This window comes from Oncorhynchus keta, chromosome 15 (assembly GCF_023373465.1).
Source record: "Oncorhynchus keta strain PuntledgeMale-10-30-2019 chromosome 15, Oket_V2, whole genome shotgun sequence".
NCBI lineage: Eukaryota > Metazoa > Chordata > Actinopteri > Salmoniformes > Salmonidae > Oncorhynchus > Oncorhynchus keta.
Genome location: NC_068435.1, coordinates 27,944,499 through 27,957,035, shown reverse-complemented (window position 1 = coordinate 27,957,035; position 12,537 = coordinate 27,944,499). Strand labels below are relative to the sequence as shown.

The following is a 12,537-nucleotide window of genomic DNA, read 5'->3' as shown; positions in this document are numbered from 1 at the left end:
CAACATGCCATCTTCAGTAGGTCCAGTTTATGGAGTCTGAGGCAGATAAGCATCTAAACAGGGTGCCGAGAGTCACATGATACAGGGTCTATGGAAAAGCTTTAGCAGTCCTCAGTGGTTGATGACAACCGAACTTCAAAGACTTGGAAGGTCCTTCACCTTATTACTAAATTTCACTGTCAGGGTGCCACTACCTGTTGTTGGGTATAGGCTATGAACAGACATTTACGATTAGGTTTTCCAATATTTGACATAATTTACACATATTTGTGATGAAATTATTTCCATAGTAACTTGTCTCATGAATCAGAACAATTTCAGTAACACGTCATTTTAAGTTGATTTAACTTTTCCCCAACTCTCATTGAGTCAGAACAAATTTCGTCCCCTCTCAAAATGTAATTTTCACGAAAACATTTTGGAGCAGCTTAATCTTATTGAGGTTCCCCAGCCAGGCCTCCCGGGTGGCGCAGTGGTTAAGGGCGCTGTACTGCAGCGCCAGCTGTGCCACCAGAGACTCTAGGTTCGCACCCAGGCTCTGTCGTAACCGGCCACGACCGGGAGGTCCGTGGGGCGACGCGCAATTGGCCTAGCGTCGTCCGGGTTAGGGAGGGTTTGGCCGGTAGGGATATCCTTGCCTCATCACGCACCAGCGACTCCTGTGGCGGGCCGGGCGCAGTGCGTGCTAACTAAGGTTGCCAGGTACACAGTGTTTCCTCCGACACATTGGTGCGGCTGGCTTCCGGGTTGGATGCGTGCTGTGTTAAGAAGCAGTGCGGTTGGGTTGTGTATCGGAGGACGCATGACTTTCAACCTTCATCTCTCCTGAGCCCGTACGGGAGTTGTAGCGATGAGACAAGATAGTAGCTACTAACAATTGGATGCCATAAAATTGGGGAGAAAAAAAATAATAATAAAATAAAAAATACTTAAAAAATAAAATAGCCAGCCTGATAGATGGATTGCAAAATATCTTCCATTCCATCAACTTCAAATACTGTTAATAATGCAATAAAATAATGGAGATGGAAAAATTCAGATAGTCACCATACAAATGGCAAAGTTAAGAATTTTAAGGCAGCGGTTTAGTGAGGGATTTTAAGGAGTCAGATTTCCGTGTCCGTGGGCCAGTGACTCACTGAAGAACTGAGGACTTCTTTGTTCGATTGGTACTCCAGCCTGTCAGGGAGAGAGAGAGACAGAGTGAAGAGAGAAAGGGAGGGAGGGAGAGTGCACTCAGAGGCAGGAGAGGCAAAGGTCTGAAGTAGACCGAGAGCAGATTCCAACTAAGCACGTTGGATTTGACATCTCTATCCCAAAATGATTATTCGGTAAGGGTGTTTATTTTTTAATGTTCTGTGCTTGATTTTAAAAGCCAAAAAAATATTCAGACTAACTCATGCAACATAATTTTCTTACCTCCAGCCTCCCCAGGTGGTCTTCGGTTCTTCTTCTCATCCTGCTGTACCACTTTGAACCTGCAGTTCAGGTCATTGAAGGTAAGACATTTTGAAATGTAAGTATTCATAATTAATGTAGCCCTATTTGATGTATTTCTTGGTAGTGCTGATGTGATGCAGTCAATACTTGCCTAAACATTGCCAAGGCTATCGACCTGCTGCATTTGGATTTAAAATGTCTTGACTCTCTTGGAAGAAATTGTAAGACAAAGTAGCTTCTTTATCAAATAGCCTTCTTTATGTCAAAATAGTTAGATACAGTATCTTAAGTGGATATACTTGATAACTTTTCTGAGGACAAGTTGATTTAAGGTGTGAGATGTAGGCTTATGTTGTTTTAGTGTACAGTACATTATTGATCCCCCTATGCTACAGATGCTTTTGAAATGAAGTGTTTGCTGCATCTTTTACCTCCCTACTGAAAGTTGAATGCAACTGGTTTATTGGGTGAATAGCTGAATGATTTTTTTTCTCCATCTCACAGATTATCCTGTGACATACATAGCATGTAGTATACAGACTCCGGGCAAGTCTGAGTTATATGCTCACTTGATGAGCATATACAGTACATACTTATTTTCCACCATCATTTGCAAATAAATTCATTAAATTAAATTCCTACAATGTGATTTTCTGGATTTTTTTTCTCATTTTGTCTGCCATAGTTGAAGTGTACCTATGATGAAAATTACAGGCCTCTCTCATATTTTTAAGTGGGAGAACTTGCACAATTGGTGGCTGACTAAATACTTTTTTGCCCCACTGTAAGTATGTGGACATGCATTCTTTGCATCTGTATGAAATTGTGAGTCACATACAATACTTTTTAGAGTGTATGTATATTTACCCACCAATTTAGCATTTCTAATTGCTTTAGTTTGTTTGAATAGCCCCCATATACCCTGCGATAAGATGTTTTCTTGACTGGCCCTGGTTTCCGCCCCATCCGCTATTGGCAGTGTTGTACACACAGTGGACGTGGAAGCAGTGGTCTGGTTAAACTCAACACCTGGATGTGAACTGGTGTGGTCACTTCTTATGTAAATGTCCCTCTTGTTACTACCATAGAGAGAGAACTGTACTATTATCTAGGGTTGTTACATTGTCATTACACTGACTCTGGTTAACACACATTCTGAAGGGCTAAGTTCCTCTTCAATCTGCTGTCTAAAGGAGTGGCTCTGGAGAATATCGTGTTAACTACACTTCAAAATACAACAACAACAACAAAAAAAATGCATAAAGCATTTGTATAATACCTGTTTCTCAGTGTGTCGTTTTGAGTTCAAATATGGGAATGTGTGTAGGAATGTCATCATTTGAAATATGATGATCACCCTAGCCAAAACGTCTGTTAATGAAGATATGACAGACAACAGAGATTGTATATTCTTATCACAAAATCCACCGCTGAGGTTTTATTATTCTTTATGACTGGTTAATGAGGACTTTTACTTTGACTACTTTTACTAACCCTAACCCACTTTTTTTTGTGGGGCTGAATATTACTGCCTTTCTCATTTGATTTTAGTCTGGTTCAGTTCCTCACAAATGAATTCATGTTTGGTTAATACAGTCCTGTTGATCGGTCCCCAGTGGGAGATTTATTTTGAAGCGTGTTAATACATCGAACCACTGTGATTATTATTATTTGACCCTGCTGGTTATCTATGAACATTTGAACATCTTGGCCATGTTCTGTTATAATCTCCACCCGGCACAGCCAGAAGAGGACTGGCCTCCCCACATAGCCTGGTTCCTCTCTAGGTTTTTTCCTAGGTTCCGGCCTTTCTAGGGAGTTTTTCCTAGCCACAGTGCTTCTACACCTGCGCACTGCTTGCTGTTTGGGGTTTTTAGGCTGGGTTTCTGTACAGCACTTTGAGATATCAGCTGATGTAAGAAGGGCTTTATAAATACATTTGAAAATGAACAATTGACATTATAAACCTTATTCAGTTTTATGGGCTAAGAAATTCCCTCCACATTTTGTAAAAGGTTCCAGTATGTTCCACTTACAGTATAGTGTCATATAGAGCAGAATGGTGAAGGTTATAAGACCAACTGTAAAAGGTGTCACTAAGCTGTAATGTTTCGTTGTGGTTTTTAAGGGAAAAACCACTCAATGGAAGGTTTATTACAAAATATCCTACCTATTCATGTGTTAGTACTTTTTGAGACATTGACATGAATATACAATATTTTTCCATGTGCTCATACAAGCATAGGAATGTCATAACTTCTCAACCGTTTTTATATTTGACAGTTGGTGGCGTCAAATATATGCCGATGTTGTTTTGTAGGCGTGAGGTTTCCTTGGTTACTTCATTTGAAAAGGCTAGTAACTCCCTCATCTAACGGTTACCCACTTTTGGATGTGAAGACTGTCTTGTGTAAGCGACATCTGTAAGAGTGTTATGATAACCTTGTCTGAGTACGATGAGGAAAATGATAGGTTTCTTAATGAAATTGTCCTGATAAGTTGTTCTCAAGCTGTTCACTTTGAGGTAAAAATGAAGGGGAATGTACAGTACAGTATTCCTGGAGGCTCCATGGGGAGCACTCAGCACTCTCTGGATGCCGCTGTTCTGTCCCGTGAAAGTTGTGGAAACACAACCCAGTGAAAGGAAAGCCGTGGCCATTTTACAGCTGTGATGGGAAGGATCTTATACAGATTACTCAGTGGGCACAAACTGGTTGTGGAGAATTATGACTACTTCCTGTTGTCATAACACCACCCAGTGAGACATCTAGGAGAGAGACATGCCTGCTGTGTTGTGTCGTCTGTCTCATCTGGGAACTCTTGGTTCTGTTTGATGTGTTTTTGCTGCACAGATCATCTCTTAGAGTCTAGCAGCATCTCACCATGAAAGTGCCAGAGTGCGGTCCAATGATGACTGAATCTAATTAAAAGTTATATAAAGTGCATTTAAAATCGCCCCACACTTTACATACATATATATTTTTAAGTAATAACATGAGCAGAGGATGTGGAAAACAATCACTTATTAAAAGCCCAGCTAAAATGTGATTTAAAAACCTCAAATGGTGTCTGGCCCTCATACCTGACAGGGCAAACCCTTCCACAACTAAGGTGCTTTAATAGAGAACGCTCCACCCTCTGCCTTGGTTCTGCATCTAGAAACTGTAAGCAGACCGGCTCCTTGGGTGCAGAGCGCCTTCGCTGGGTTGTATGGAACGAGCATGTCTGCCAGATACAGTGGCATGCGAAAGTATTCACCCCCTTTGGCATCTTTCCTATTTTGTTCCCTTACAACCTGGAATTAAAATGGATTTTGGGGGGTTGTATAATTTGATTTACACAACATGCCTACCACTTTGAAACATACAAGAAGTAACACAACCCCCCAAAAAAAAAAGAAGGGTTGGGTTTGCACCAGACAGCATTTTCCTTGATGGCCAAAAAGCTCAATTTTAGTCTCATCTGACCAGAATACCTTATTCAATATGTTTGGGGGGTCTCCCTCATGCCTTTTGGCGAAACGTGTTTGCTTATTTTTTTCTTGAAGCAATGGCTTTTTTTTCTGGCCACTCTCCCGTAAAGCACAGCTGGACTGTAAAGCCTTAAAGTGGACAGATACTCCAATCTCCGCTGTGGAGCTTTGCAGCTCCTTCAGGGTTATCTTTGGTCTCTTTGTTGCCTCTGATTAATTCCCTCCTTGCCTGGTCTGTGAGATTTGGTGGGTGGCACTCTCTTGGAAGGTTTGTTGTGGTGCCATTTTCTTTCCATTTTTAATAATGGATTTAATGGTGCTCTGTGGGATGTTCAAAGTTTCTGATATTGTTTTACAACCCAACCCTGATCTGTACTCTCTACAACTTTTTCCCTGACCTGTTTGGGAATTTCTGGCGCCGACAGAGATGACCGCCTCGCTTCGCGGTCCTAGGAAACTATGCAGTATTTTTTTTTTATGTGTTATTTCTTACATTGTTACCCCAGGTAATCTTAGGTTTTATTACATACAGTTGGGAGGAACTATTGGATATAAGAGCAACGTCAACTCACCAACATTACGACAAGGAATACGACTTTCCCGAAGCGGATCCTCTGTTTGGCCTACCACCCAGGACAATGGATCGGATCCCAGCCGGCGACCCAAAACAACGACGCCGTAGAAGGAGCAGATGGAGCAGTCTTCTGGTCAGGCTCCGTAGACGGGCACTGCTCCCGAGCATACTACTCACCAATGTGCAGTCTCTTGACAACAAGGTTGACAAAATCCGAGCAAGGGTAGCATTCCAGAGAGACATCCGAGACTGTAACATTCTTTGTTTCACGGAAACATGGCTCACTCGAGACATGCTATCTGAGTCGGTAAAGCCACCGGGTCTCTTCATGCATCGCGCCGAAAGAAACTAGCATCTTTCTGGTAAGAAGAAGGGCAGGGGTGTATGCCTTATGATTAACGAGACGTGGTGTGATCATAACAACATACAGGAACTCAAGTCCTTTTGTTCACCTGACTTTGAATTCCTAACCATCAAATGCCGACCGCATTATCTACCAAGAGAATTCTCTTCGATCATAATCACAGTCGTGTATATTCCCCCCCAAGCAGACACATCGACCGCCCTGAAAGAACTTCATTGGACTCTATGTAAACTGGAAACCACATATCCTGAGGCTGCATTTATTGTAGCTAGGGATTTTAACAAGGCTAATCTGAAAACAAGGCTCTCCAAATTCTATCAGCATATCGAGTGTGCTACCAGGGCTGGCAAAACCCTAGACCACTGTTATTCTAACTTCCGCAACGCACATAAGGCCCTCCCCTACCTCCATTCGGAAAAGCTGACCACGACTCAATTTTGTTGCTACCAGCCTATAGACAGAAACTAAAACAGGTAGCACCCGTGCACAGGTCTGTTCAACGCTGGTCCGACCAATCGGATTCCACGCTTTAAGATTGCTTCGATCACGTGGACTGGGATATGTTCCGCATTGCGGTTTATTAACAAGTGCATCGGTGATGTTGTACCCACAGCGTCTATTAAAACATTCCCCAACCAGAAACCGTGGATTGATGGCAGCATTCACGCAAAACTGAACGCGCGAACCACTGCTTTTAATCAGGGCAAGGTGACCGGAAACATGACCGAATACAAACAGTGAAGCTATTCCCTCCGCAAGGCAATCAAACAAACTAAGCGTCAGTACAGAGACAAAGTGGAGTCGCAATTCAACGGCTCAGACACGAGAGGTATGTGGCAGAGTCTACAGTCAATCACAGACTACAAAAGAAAAACCAGCCCCGTCGTGGATCACGATGCCTTGCTCCTAGACAGACTAAACAACTTTTTTTGCTCGCTTTGAGAACAATACAGTGCCACTGACACTGCCTACTTCCAAAACCTGTGTGCTCTCCTTCACTGTAGCCAACGTGAGTAAAACATTTAAACGTGTTAACCCTCGCAAGGCTGCAGGCCCAGACAGCATCCCCGGCCGCGTCCTCAGAGCATGCGCAGACCAGCTGACTGGTGTGTTTACAGATATATTCAATCAATCCTTATCCCAGTCTGCTGTCCCCACATGCTTCAAGAGGGCCACCATTGTTCCTGTTCCCAAGAAAGCTAAGGTAACTGAGCTAATTGACTACCGCCCTGTAGCACTCACTTACGTCATCATGAAGTGCTTTGAGAGACCAGTCAAGGACCATCTCACCTCCACCCTATCTACCAACCTAGACCCACTCCAATTTGCTTACCTCTCCAATAGGTCCACAGACGACGCAATCGCCATCACACTGCACACTGCCCTAACTCATCTGGACAAGAGGAATACCTATGTAAGAATGCTGTTCATTGATTACAGCTCAGCATTTAACACCATAGTACCCTTCACCATAGTACCCTGCGTCTCGACCCCGCCCTGTTCAACTGAGTCCTGGACTTCCTGACGGGCCGCCCCCAGGTGGTGAGGGTAGGTAAATCTCCACCCCGCTGATCCTCAACACTAGGTCCCCTCAGCCCTCTTGTGTACTCCCTGTTCACCCACGACTGCCTGGCCATGCACGCCTCCAACTCAATCATCAAGTTTGCAGACAACACTACAGTGGTAGGCTTGATTACCAACAGCAGCGCCTCTTCAACCTCAGAAGGCCGAAGAAATTTAGCTTGTCACCAAAACATGCACAATCGAGAGCATCCTGTAGGGCTGTATCACCGTCTGGTACGGCAGCTGCTCCGCCCATAACCGGAAGTCTCTCCAGAGGGTAGTGAGGTCTGCACAACGCATCACCGGGTGCAAACTACCTGCCCTCCAGGACACCTACACCACCCGATGTCACAGGAAGGCCAAAAAGATAATCAAGGACAACAACCACCCGAGCCACTGCCTGTTCACCCCGCTATCATCCAGAAGGCGAGGTCAGTACAGGTGCATCAAAGCGGGGACCGAGAGACTGAAAAACAGCTTCTATCTCAAGGCAATCAGACTGTTAAACAGCCATCACTAACATTGAGTGGCTGCTGCCCACATACTGACTCAACTTTAATAATGGGAAAATTTATGTCATCAATTTATCACTAGCCACTTTATATTATATAATGTTTACTTACCCTACATTACTCATCTCATCTTGCCATCTTGATGTAATTAAATGTATCACTAGCCACTTTAAACAAAGCAACTTTATATAATGTTTTCATACCCTACATTACTCATCTCATATGTATATACTGTACGCTATACCATCTACTGCATCTTGCCATCTTGATATAATGTATCACTAGCCACTTTAAACAATGCCACTTCATATAATGTTTTCATACCTACATTACTTATCTCTTATGTATATACTGTACTCTTTACCATCTACTGCATCTTGCCTATGCTGTTAGACCATCACTCATTTATATATTTTTATGTACATATTCGTATTCATTCCTTTACTCTTGTGTGTATAAGGTAGTTTTTGTGAAATTGTTAGGTTATATTACTTGTTAGATATTACTACCTGGTCGGAACTAGAAGCACAAGCATTTCGCTACACTTGCATTAACACCTGCTAACCATGTGTATGTGACAAATCATTTTGATTTGATTTGGGTCTTCATGGTGCACCTTGCTTAGAGGTGTTGCAGACTCGGGAGCCTTTCAGAACAGGCGTATATATACAGAGATCCTGTGACACTAAGATTGCACACAGGTGGACTTTATTTAACTAATTATGTGGCTTCTGAAGGTAATTGTTTGCACCAGATCATATTTCGGGTCTTCATAGCAAAGGGGGTGAATACATATGCACGCACCACTTTTTTTCTCTCTCTCTCTTCTTTTGTTTCATTTCACTTCACCAATTTGGACTATTTTGTGTATGTCCATTACATGAAATCAAAATAAAAATCTATTTAACTGACAGGTTGTAATGCAACAAAATAGGAAAAACGGGAACAGGGATGAATACTTTTGCAAGGCACTGTATGAGGGGGGCAAGGCCATGCAGTGCCTTTAAAAGTTAAGAGTAAGATCTTAAAATCAGACCGATACTTTACAGTCAGCCAGTGTAGTGCATATAAAACTGGAGTGATGTGCTCATACCTTCCATTGTTTGTTCGAATACGAGCAGCAGTGTTCTGTACAAATTGTAGACTTTTAATAGAGTCTGAGCAGCTGGAGATGAGGGCATTACAGTAGTCTAGCCTAGATTAAACAAATGCATCGGCCAATTTTTCGGCATCTGGCTGAGAGATGAAGTGTAATTCTGGAAATGTTCCTGAGATGGAAGGATGCTGTTTTTGGATGCTTTTTATGTGGTTGTCAAAGTTAGACCTGGTAAAATGTAAAACCAACGTTTTTAACAACCATGTTTGGTGTAATGAGGCAACCTTCAACGTTGAGAGTGAGGTCTGACACTTTATATATGTTTTTAGTGTCCAAGTAGCATCATTTATGTCTTATCAGAGTTTAAAAGCAAGATGTTGGTTGTCATCCTGTGTTGAGACTTGTGATGCATTTCTCATGGTGGGCTGACTGGAAAGCATTGTCTGGTTTAAAAGATAAATACAATTGAGTATTATCAGTGTTAGCAGTAAAGGTGCATGTTGTGCTTACAGATAACATAACCAAGGGGTAACACGTACAAGGAAAATTAAAGGGGTCCAAGCACAGAACCTTGGGAAACGGCACATTCAAGCTTGGAACGATCAGATGAATTATTGGCCAGATGAACAAATTGAATACCGCTCAGAGGTATTTTTATTTTATTTCACCTTTATTTCACCTTTATTTTATTTAACCAGGTAGGCTAGTTGAGAACAAGTTCCCATTTGCAACTGCGACCTGGCCAAGATAAAGCATAGCAGTGTGAACAGACAACAACACAGAGTTACACATGGAGTAAACAATTAACAAGTCAATAACATAGTAGAAAAAAAATGATCTATATACATTGCGTGCAAAAGGCATGAGGAGGTAGGCAATAAATAGGCCATAGGAGTGAATAATTACAATTGATCAGATTAACACTGGGGTGATAAATGATCAGATGAACATGTGCAGATAGAGATACTGGTGTGGTGTATGATTTGGACCAATTGAGAACCTGTCCTCGTAGACCAACCAAGTCGTCTAGCCTCTTGGTGAGAATAGCATGATCAATAGTATTGAAGGCAGCATTTAAATCTAAACGAAATCTAAGTTCTCATTGTTAGAGGCTAAAAGATGATCCAATAGAAATAGTTATTCTGAGATCAAAGTGGCTGTTGGTATATGGTGACTCCAGTTGCTTCTCCTGTGAGACCAGGTGAATCTAACTGAGGCTACAGATAATCTAGATATCAACATAGAGACAGTGACGATGACCACAGTGACAGTTCAAGGTTTGAGGGCACATTACATTAGTTATCTCACCTGTAAATGTGACCTCTTTCACTCCCTACCCAGGGAGATTTATGAATGAACTCTGCTGAATAACTGTCCAGTCTACTGTAACAAATCTGTCTCAGTCTGAACAATACTCAATAGAGGTTTTCACTGGGCTGTTTGGTTTTCCTTTGTGGCCGAAATGTTGTCAAACCATTTCCTCTCCATTCTGTCCAGACACATAAAACACGCTCTTCTGACGTGATGTCACCAGTGCTGTATGATTTCTGATTGGTTGAGTGAGCCAGTGAAATGGTTCGATGGTCTTTATAAAGCAGACTGCAAGACTGAACCAGACTGCTTACCTGTGTGTGTGTGTGTGTGCATACGCGAGATTGCGTGCTGAAGGGACCCTTGGCAGACTCAGAAAGATGGCCCGGGCTCTCCTCTGTCCGACCCAAATAAGCACGAATGGCAGACCACACAATGCATCTCCACAGGTCTGTTTGCATAGCCATTACTACTAATTGTGGGTACAGTGTTGCGGGAAAGTTATCTGTCCTTATAAACAATACACCCAGGTGTGTATTATGAATCTGCATCAGACACTATCGGCAACCTTTCCTTTCCTACTTTAAGCACTTGAGGATCAAGGACAGTGTTATTTTGGCATGCCATCAATAAACATGATTTTTTTCTGTATTGTATTATGTTACAGTAGTTCTTTAACTAACCTGACCTCCCACTCCACTTTACTCCAGGTTAAAATGTCTCAGAATGAAGTAAATAAACTAATCTGATGGTCATCAGCTGGCAGAAAGGCTTCCTGTTAATCCCGCTACTCTTTAAATATATGCCCTTAAGGCACAAGTGTTTACCTTAAACTCTGTTATTGCTTCCAATGAGAACACTAAATCAAATGTGGCCATGCTGGCTCTATCAGTACTACTGTACTGTAGACCTGTGTTCAGGTCAGCTCAGCCTCTCTACACAGCCTCTAAAAGTACCACAAGCCCCAAGCACAGAAAGACATGGCCATTAATAAGCTATAAACATATCCCACTGAAGCAGGATGTATTTGATACCATGTTAAGGTGAAATGGGTCATGTTTAAGAGGTGAGTATGAGTAGGGAGCATTGAAATACAATCGCTTTGATTGTAAACAGGAAAGGAGAGACGATGTTTGGTGGACCAAAAAGAGACACTATTTACAGTTGAAAAATAAACATTATTTCACTACTGTGAACTCATGTACTCAGAACTAAGAGTCCTCTGCGAACATCCTGAAACTCCAAAACAGTCAGCAACTAACCTCCCCCCACCCCAACCTCCAATGAGAATGGGATGTGAAGATTTCACACTTGTTCTAAAGAGATTAAAAGTGTAGATATTTTTCAGGCTAATAACTTGTTTAGATAGTGGCTTACAACTGGCTGACTCCTAGCCAAGTTCTACAAATGTCCATAGAAAAGAGGCTGCTTGATTTTGTATAATAATGCATTGATTGGAGATTCAATACAATTCTCCCATTCAAACTCATGTACAATCCCACATTTTTGGGAGGTTTTGAGCTAGGTTAAACAATTACAATTGACAAGGGGAGTGAACCTATAGGGTTCTGAAAAGTGCTATTTAAATGTGAAAAATATTTTATTTTATTTTTAAAAATGAATGCCATGTGCTGCATTTGCTATAGGCCTATTGTTTACCTTTTTTTGGTGACACTTTGATATCTTGATAATATGCAGCTGTTTAGAGGGAAAATCCACAAATTAAACAACAACAAAACGGGCGCCCCGCCTCTGTTTTGGTAAAAATCTGAGGGATGGGCCTGGAGAAATGTAACCACTCTCAGATTAATAGACAGAGCTATGAATGCAAGGACTGACCATTATATCACAATTGTTTTATTGTTTTAAATCCAAAAATGGATGCTTGCAACTACAGATTGCCCCTTTTAAATCTATCGAAAGTGTGCGAGTTTGTGCATGTGACCATTTAGACCTATGGATTTTTTTTTCATCAGCATTAATTCGATTGAGAAATAAAAGGCCCACTTTTATTCCATAGGCTTGGATCGGCACTATGCAGCTGTTGCAGGAACGCATTTTTCACTGGCTGTCTACTGGTTTAAGAACAATGATTGCTAGGCAGCTTAAACTTCTTGAGTTCAACCATTATAGGGTTCAAATACACATTTCGATTTGTGAACAACCACAATCCATAAGGTGCAAATAGCTAAATGAGAGAGCAGC

At 41.9% G+C, this 12,537-nt stretch overlaps 1 protein-coding gene across 1 annotated transcript in view; it reads left to right on the top strand.

The window, feature by feature from the left end:
* Positions 1-1,191: 1,191 nt before the first annotated feature.
* Positions 1,192-12,537, top strand: part of LOC118395213 (collagen alpha-1(XVIII) chain-like) — a 61,086-nt gene continuing 49,740 nt past the window's right edge. The window contains exons 1-2 of the mRNA XM_052463805.1: positions 1,192-1,331; positions 1,426-1,499. Of these exons, the coding sequence (XP_052319765.1) occupies positions 1,321-1,331; positions 1,426-1,499 (85 nt within the window). The 5' untranslated portion in view covers positions 1,192-1,320. The remainder of the gene's footprint in view (positions 1,332-1,425; positions 1,500-12,537) is intronic.